The 8,799-nt window shown below is 45.3% G+C and overlaps 1 protein-coding gene across 1 annotated transcript; it reads right to left on the bottom strand.

Moving 5' to 3' along the window:
* Nucleotides 1-2,227: 2,227 nt before the first annotated feature.
* On the bottom strand, nucleotides 2,228-7,898 carry DYNLL1 (dynein light chain LC8-type 1). Its single transcript, XM_073313643.1, has 3 exons — nucleotides 7,775-7,898; nucleotides 6,055-6,192; nucleotides 2,228-2,558 (listed from the first exon to the last, which is right to left on the bottom strand). Exons 2-3 carry the CDS (start codon nucleotides 6,184-6,186, stop codon nucleotides 2,421-2,423), a joined length of 270 nt encoding a protein of 89 aa, XP_073169744.1. The 5' UTR covers nucleotides 6,187-6,192; nucleotides 7,775-7,898; the 3' UTR covers nucleotides 2,228-2,420.
* Nucleotides 7,899-8,799: the final 901 nt, after the last annotated feature.

Raw genomic sequence — 8,799 nt, 5'->3', positions numbered from 1 at the left:
GTAGCTCACGAAAGCTTATGCTCAAATAAATTGGTTAGTCTCTAAGGTGCCACAAGTACTCCTTTTCTTTTTGATATTGCAAAAGTTACTTAGTCTTATCTAAGTAGGATAAGATGTACTCCAAACACCTGTAATAACAGAACTGGTTGAAGGTAGACATTGACCCACTGGCTTTCAAACAAGAGATCTCCCTATACTGTATTGAAGTAATGACTCAAGTTCAGTGTGGGTATGGGAATATAGGCAACACCTGAAATTACAAGTGTGTGACATGTAGTATTTGTGTATTTATTTTAAAGATATTAAATTTCATGTATCAGTTTCACTTTTGTGGTAAATGTCTCACTGATGTCTGACGACTTGTCAGCAAAAGTAGTAAGTTACTGTTAATGTATTTCCTCAGTGATGGGGATAAAGTTCTGAAAGCATCTGTTCAGTCCTCATTTTAACTATATTGTGGTGAAACAATGCTATAATGGTGGCTCTGCATCAAAAAAGGTGAAATACCCTACCCATCACCTTATATCACATCTTTGAAGAAATCTTCAACTAGTTTACTTCTGTATCCCTTTAAGGCTGACAAATTACTGCAGAAGTTTCCTTGGATCCGGGTAAGGAATGTGGAAAAACTAGAGATCTTTATTAAAATCTTATCTTCTGTCTCTACTTACCCCTTATTTGAGCTGCATTGTGGTAGTATGTTTACTAAAGTTTAGAGTGGGTAGTTTAATTCAGTTCTTATCACTAAACCTTCAGAGGGCTAGTCTGTAATTTGTGCTTCTATACCAGAATGAGAATGCAGGACTGAAGTGTGATAAGTACCTTAATAAGTTATTATAACCTGCTGATAGCTTGCTAAAACAGTATATAATCACTATAGTAGTATAAAATATCTATTAAAGGAGCTTGGCTGCACTGACTTCATATGCCCTTAGATAGATCACGTTAATCAGCTCTTAGTGCATCATCTATTCTAGGACTACCACAATTCACTAGTTTAAGTGGTTCATGCTACAGCAGGATATTTAATCTAACCATTTGACAGACAATGTCCAGAGAAACTACCTCAACTGGACTCTAGATCAGAGCCACACATAACAAGTAGAGATATTTTACTCTTCCACCTCCAAAAAAGGTAAAGGCAAGGTTTTCAAACAAGTATTAAGTGATTCATTATTCTACAGTTATGAATATTGTTAAACAAGGAAGCATAGGGTAATTGAACATTGCTTCTATACTAATTCAGAACAGCATCAAAAAGCCTCAGTTGTGCTACTATCCTCCACAGTACAGTTGTTGCAGTGCTACCTCAAATGGGGAGGTAGCAACTCCCTGCTGTATCAAGGCTTTTAAACCAAATCAGTTATTTGCTGCTGAAAGCACTACCTTGTCTCCCCTTTAGTTACTAATGCAGGAAAAGGTAAGGTAATGAGGTTGGCATACCTTTTCCAAAAGCTGCTGTAACTTTCAAGTGTAGTAAGGAGTGTAGAGCAGCAGAGACATGATGGCTGAGGAGTCTTTGTACTGAAGCTGGTGAGTGTCTAAGTTTTGCAAGCTGGGGCTTTACACTAGGCATTTGAAGGATATAGTTCCCAGCTCAGTTATTGCTAGCCATCAATAAACATCAAGAAACTACTTGTCCTCCTCACTAACATCTGTAGAACTGGTCCTGCTTACTGGGACTATAGCAGCCTCTGCCAGCACAACCCTCAAGAATCTATGTAGTATCTAGCATAATGGAAGCTCTATCATAGTAACTTTTTGTACATGAAATAGAAATGGATTAATATGTTCTATAAAATAGAGAAGGAAAGTGTACAGCCACTCATCCTTGGACCAGAACTACATGGTGATATTATCTGTTTACAAAGGCTTTAGGTGAGAATAAGAAAAGCAACATACATCAGATGGATAAAAGTGTAGGCTAAACTCACAGGAATTACAGCTCCAACCTAACTTTAGTAATGGCAGTTGTACCTGTCTATGCCAGCAGTGAACTTTTCTACACTAACAGCTTTAGATAAAGTTTTGGGTTAGAGAAAATATGCTCACTTTCCATGGAAACAAGTGAGAAGGATTTCATAAAGACCACAGTACAAGAATCAATATAGGGATAAGTGGGCTAGATGGCTATAAAACTATTAGAATAAACTCTTAAAGGTTGAGTATATCCAACAGTTTTATTAAAATGGAAAGCAGGTTTTTGGAAAGAAAATAAATACAAGAATGAATTTTTTGCTATTTTTTATAGCCACAATGAAAACAAACTAGTACAGAGGAGTCCCTGTCCATTACCACCACAACAAAAGGCTTGAAGAGCAAGGTGTGTTCCCTGGGGAAGGCTTAAGATTTCAGTCTCTATTTAGAGTTAGTGTGCAGTCCTGGAACCGGATGCAAGTTTGGATAGCACAGACTGTGCTCTAACCAGATTTGAAGAGGAGAATAGCAACTTGGCCTAGGTAGAAATAGATGAAGTGCTTAGTCTCATGAGTCACATAGCTGCCAAAGTTCCTTCCCACAATGCAGTGCCAAGTGGGGTTGTACTTCTTGTCAAACTCCTGGAAGAAAAAAAACAAAATGCACATTACTACTACAGCAGAACTGCCTTTCTTAGATAAAAAAGTTGCAGATTTTTTTTAACTGCCATATTCTCACCTACATCTTTATATTAAGTGTAGAAACACTGGGAGGGGGGTGTGGTGGGGTAAGAACAGCATATCCTTTGCTCTGCATTAAGACCACAGCTTTGATAATAAGGGAGAGGTGGAATTGCTGACTTACCTTTATTGCCCAGTTGCTGGTTATTACATCATGAGACACCAGAAGTCATTTTCTTACTAAGTAGCTGCAGGAGTACAGGTAGGATTTTACTGCTGTGATAGTCTATATCTTTATATTCACCCCTTTCACAAGGCTGTTAAATTTTGTACAAAGCATACTATGTAAGGTATCATTTGAAAACTCATGATTTCCTGATGATTATTATCCTGGTCAAAGGTGTGGCAAGACTGTAAAAGAAAACTCCACCATATGATATTGCCAAGGACATGTTCCAGCATGTTCTGGAACACAGTCACAAACAAGTTCCCCAGAGATAATAGGCTAGCCAATGCCTCAGCCAGGTGTCACCTAGCTCAAATGGACCACCCACCTGATTAAGTGGCCACTCTTCGGGGAATGGGGGGAAAAAATCTACATTTTGACAAAGTAGTAGTATAAGGTTTCTGGCCACATATCAGCTGGACATGAGAAAGGGCTGTAAGAAGACAGACATCCCAAATCCTGTCTCTCTTACTCGCTACCCACAGCATCAAGCCCTGAAGAACAAAGGAAGCAGCACTGGACTGGGGGCTTGAAATCCTGACAAAGCGGTTCAGCCAGGAAGACTGCTAGTACTTGTGGTGAGAGAGACCTTTGCTTTGTATTCACTTAGCTTGTTAAGTTCGGTGTAGTTGTGTTTTACCTTTTATTTCCTTGTAACCAATCCTGACTTATACTTGTAGTCACTTAATCTATTTTTCTATAGTTAATAGATTTGTTGTTTTATCTAAACCAGTGTGTTTGGACTGAAGTATTTGGGAAACTCCATTTGGGATAACAAGACTTGTGCATATCATTTTCTATTAATAAATGACAGACTTGATACGAGTTTGTATTGTCCAGGAGGGTGCTGGGCAGTACAACGCACATTTCTGGGGGAAAGTCTGGGTCTGGGAGTTTGCTGGTGTTGTCCTGCAGTGTAATTCATGGGTGGCTGCCTATAGCACTCATACAGTATGGCTGGGAGTGATTTATATGCTGGAGGCTGAGAGCAAGCAGATCAGGAGTGGTTGCTCTCACAGCGAAACAGAGTTTATAAAAGACACCCCCAGGTTAGGGAATTGAGGGGACAGCTGTTCATCAGTCCAGATTGTACTCTGGTTAATGTCAACTGCCCACCTGCCAACTCTTGCATGACTCAAGCCCGTTTACTAGGTGTACGTATTCTTCCCTTCCATCCAAGAATCTAGCACATCCTCCTAGTAGATCCTTAGCACAATAGCTTTCAAGCTATGGATCTCAACCAGCAATAGGGCAACGCCTTTGCTAGTGATCTGCAAAAGAATTTTGGAAGTCAAGCAGTAGAGGAATTGGGTATGGAAGAGGGGTGACACAGGATCTCAAACAGGCGCACACAATGGAAGTGCAGAGTACTTAAGAGGCATTCCAGTGAGTCCATTATGCTAGTCTGTATTATCCTAGTTCATAAGAACATAAGTGAAAACAGTGAGTTGATCCACAGAGGGAAAGAGCATAACAAGCCCTAATACTCTATTCTTAAAAAAAGAAAAGCCCTCACTTCATTTAATAGACCAAATTTATTCACAAATTAGTACTGTTTTACAGTTAGACACTTTGGCTAGCAAAACTTGAGTCAGACTAATGTGATGACCAGAAAGTCAGACTGGTTAAGAAGTGCTTTATACAAATATTCATGCCCAACAGTCCTGAAATTTAGAGCTTTGGGCCAAGAAAGGTATACAGCTGTTTTGTATTTGATTATTATATTAAGCCTCTTGGCTAATTTCTATTTCCAATATTTCTGTCATCACATCCCCTCCCTGTCCACTGCCATTGGGAAGTTATACTGAAGTTTGACAAAGATATAGAATTGTTTTGTAGTAAATTAAACTGATGTTTCTGCTTCAGTTATTTTTAAGTGGTACATTCACCATAGGGAAGAAAATCTATACTTGTTTCTACATCTCAAGCAGGAGTGGGTTTTTTTAAATAAGTTTGCTATTCTCACTGGAAATTGCTAGCAATAAGTTGAACCAACTCAGAAGACAGTTTAAGGAGAGCACTTGACTGACATTAGGTTTTATATGTTGTCAATGATTGCTGCTTATATGTCTGTTCCACTCAGCATAGTCTCAATTCAATTCAACCTTCCCACTCTTATGGCAGGCCACCGTCTTCCATTAGCGCTGCCAATTCAGCAAACTGCAGAAGTATGAAAAATGGTAAACTATAGTTTCCTCTCCCAACTTTGCTCAGTGGGCAACATCTATGTGCAGCTTCTCCCAATAGCTCCCCTGCTGTTAGAACAAGCATATGGCTAAGATAAGAAAAAAATAACCAAAAGGAAAGAAAAAACAGTTACCAAACCCAAGAACAGTTATATATGACACAGATCTTCACAAGAGTTGTATAACATAAAATTACTTCGCAAATGAAAGCCTTTGTATACAAATTCAGATGAGCTGAGCACCTAGTAAGGCTTCACCTTTTCCTCTAGAGTTCCCTTCTGGCAGCACTCCCCTCATACTAGATCAGGGGTCTCAAACTCCCAACCCACAGGCCATTTGCGGCCTGCGAGCCTCCCTAATGTGGCCCGCAGGGCTCCAGCAGTTTTGGGGCCAGGTCTCTCCCTTGGCCCCACCTGCCGACCCCAGGCACTGCCCCCCACAGGGGCCCCGGCAGCACAGCAGAGCTCCAGTGGCTGCTGGCCCCTCCCTGTGGCCACAGGGCAGGGCTGTGCCTCCACACACTGCCCCTGCCCCAAACGCCCCTGCAGCCAAGAAGCTGCGGGGGCAGTGCCTGGGGGAGTAGCAGCATGCAGAGCCGCCCCCCCCACCTTGGAGCCCCAGGTAAGCACCACACCCCCATCTCAGAGCCTGCACCCCACCCCTTTCCCAAACACTCCCTCCTGCCCGCAAACTCCCTCCCAGAGCCTGCACCCACACAAACCCCAGCCCCAAGCCTGCACCTAGCACCCAAACTCCAGCCCAGACCCTGCATCCCAGACCCTCTTCCCCACCCAAACTCCCCTCCAGAGCCTAACCTCTCATCCCTTCTGCACCCAAACTCCCTCTCAGAGCCTTAGGCAGGTGGGAGGAAGAGGTCTTTCGGGGGGGTGGGTTCTGGGCAGCATTAGTGACATTATTGGCCTGCTGGGAGGATTTGAGGACTGGAACTGGCCCTAAGGTAAATTGCATTTGAGACCCCTGTTCTAGATTCTAAAACATGCATATCCATCAATAGAGGGAAAAGGCTATTACAACAGGCATTTACCTTCTTTATATGAGCTGCAATATCCTTCTCGATGTTATATTTCTCCAGGGCCTGAGTGGCACACTCCACTGAATCTTGCTGCATCTCTTCAGACATATCCGCATTCTTGATCACAGCCTTTCGATCACACATGGTTACCTAGGGAGCACGCACACACAAAATAATCTGACAGCAGTAGGAGCATCCACCATCCAAAACTCCCACAGACAATCTGTTTAATAGGCTTGGTCTTGTAGAATGCATGATTTATGGTCACTGTCTTCTAGCTTAAGAACATTGGCCCAGTCTTAATGCAAAACACATCTCCTCAAAGCATGAGTAAGTCAGCTCTACAGCCAGTGACAGAAGTTATACAGACAGTGAACAGGTTTCAGAGTAACAGCCGTGTTAGTCTGTATTCGCAAAAAGAAAAGGAGTACTTGTGGCACCTTAGAGACTCATGCTCAAATAAATTGGTTAGTCTCTAAGGTGCCACAAGTACTCCTTTTCTTTTTACAGACAGTGAAGTAAACGGAATGTAGTTTTTCAGCTGTAGTATTTTCAGACCAGTTACTTCAGCTGAAACAGAGAGAGAGGAAAGCATAGCTGGGAGCATTTTCAGTTTCTCTAATCATGATCTCTTTCCGAAGAGAGAATCTGTAGAATTGCTTTTTGGCTTTTCAGCTAACCTAAAGCTTATCAGTCTGTATAGCTCAATGGTTCTCAAACTTTTATACTGATGACCCCTTTCACATCGCACTCAGAGGTTTGCAACTACCCTTATAAATTAAAAGCACTTATATATTTAACACCATTTTAAATGCTGGAAGCAAAGCAGGGTTTGTGGTGGAGGCTGACAACTCCTGACCCCCCCACGTAATAACCTCACGACCCCCTGAGGGGTGCCGACCCCGTTTGAGAACCCCTGGTATAGCCAGTACCATGAAGGGATGGACTCCACCTAGTAGCCCTTCATCATCATTTGAGTGCAAATAGAGACCCTGAGTAGTTTAAAATACTATACATCTTCAGGACATGAAATTCAAAGCCGGAATATTTTTAGTGAAGATAGAGATGCTAGAAAATTCTGTGTAATTTCCCTGGCACAGATAAGCTACGGAGTAGCGGTCCCAGATATGCTGGCTCTTTGGGAGCGTCCACTGACAGTTCTGCCATGCGTCCCCAGTCTCATTTTGCCAGACAAATCTTCATGTTTGGGGGTTTTTAGAAGCACCGAAAAAACCAAAATACTTCCATCGGCACCCTCCCCCCCTTGCCCAATGGGTGGTCTTCCCCTTCCCCACCCCGCCCAATCGGTGGCCTCCTCCCGCCCCGTCACCTTCCCCGCCCAATCGGTGGTTCCCCACCCCCCACCACCACCCCGGGGACCCTCGCCCAATCGGTGGTTCCCCACCCCCCACCACCACCCCGGGGACCCTCGCCCAATCGGTGGTTCCCCACCCCCCACCACCACCCCGGGGACCCTCGCCCAATCGGTGGTTCTACCACTCACCCCCTTCCACACACAGAATCACAGCACCCTCCCCCACGCCCAATAGCTTCCCACCCACCCACCCCCCCCGGCTCACAAGAGCCCACCCCGGGGCGCCCTCCTCTACTCCGCGCCTTCCCCCTCCACCGGCGGGATGACGAGAGGCCTCTGCCTTCTCCCTCCGTGCGGCCCCACCTCTCCCAGCGCCCTCGGCCAGGCTCTCGGGTCCTGCCCCGCTCGGGAACTCACCGTGTGCTGGGCGGCTCCGAGCGCGGAGGGAAGGGATGGGGCGGGCGGGCAGGCGGCTTCTCAACCAGCGCTCGCTCGGCCAGCTCTCCGATGTGACTGAAAACGCGCGGCGCCACCCCCGTAGACCTAATACTAGCAGCCACGCCCCCTCCGCCTAAGACGCGCCCCGCGTGCACCAATCATTGGCCTCTGCAACAATCTGTGGCGCACGTCATTGGCCGACATCTACCTCTTACCGCAGCTTCTTACTGTTGCGTTTTGTTTCAGCCCGGCATGCATCGCGCTGGCGTCTGTTCCCATAGCGACAGGATGCATGCTGCTGGGGCCGAGCTCGAGGCCTGCGCCCGGGAGTGAGGAGCCTGCGGAGCTACGGGGGTTCAAGGATCCCTCCCGTAGCGTCTCATCCCATAACAGGAATGGGGGGATCCCACTGACGGGGCTTTGGAGACCGTGGCTGAGAACAGGATTTCCCCATCCCTCCCCGTTCTGAGAGGCATGGAGAGGGCTATGCTCAAATCCCCGCAGGGATACAAGGGCCCAGGAATACAGAGGCCTCCTGGAGACTGGCATATGGCGCTCCATCTCCCCAGGAACAGGCGTCCAGGGTTGTGGCCCCTTCCTTGGAAAAAAGGTGCCCCTGATTATGCATGGTATTTATATTTAGGAGCACCTAGAGACCCTCTCTGAAATTGTGCATGTGCAGAGAGAGAAAGAGTCCCTGGCCCAAAGAGCTTAGAGTCTAGGTAGACAAGATAAACAAAGAGTGGGAATGGAAACAGATGCTGCAGGGACTCTGTGCCTTGGATCATCATCTGGTGCAATTGTGGTGGGAATCAGAGCTGTCTCTTTTGGACAGATCCAACAGTGTAACGGTGTTCAGGGACCAGTTCCCTTCCTTCAGACATCATGAGGGAATGAGAACTGAATTTGCAGCAGGGATAAAGCTCAATAGGTAGTAGACAGGAATAGACCATAGAATGCTTTTAAGCTTTACCTCATTCTCTGATCTGAAGGTGGTTAATGTC

The sequence above is a fragment of the Lepidochelys kempii genome, chromosome 15 (assembly GCF_965140265.1).
Source record: "Lepidochelys kempii isolate rLepKem1 chromosome 15, rLepKem1.hap2, whole genome shotgun sequence".
NCBI lineage: Eukaryota > Metazoa > Chordata > Testudines > Cheloniidae > Lepidochelys > Lepidochelys kempii.
Note: the sequence above shows the minus strand (reverse complement) of the source record. Positions and strands in the feature narration are given on the sequence as shown.

Bases quoted from the DNA above. Each gene is read 5' to 3' on its own strand.
- DYNLL1 (XM_073313643.1), bottom strand. From the start codon at position 6,186: ATGTGTGATCGAAAGGCTGTGATCAAGAATGCGGATATGTCTGAAGAG. The intron at 2,559-6,054 runs GTAAATGCCTGT...TTTTTCTTCCAG, and splicing joins TTGCAGCTCATATAAAGAAG to GAGTTTGACAAGAAGTACAA.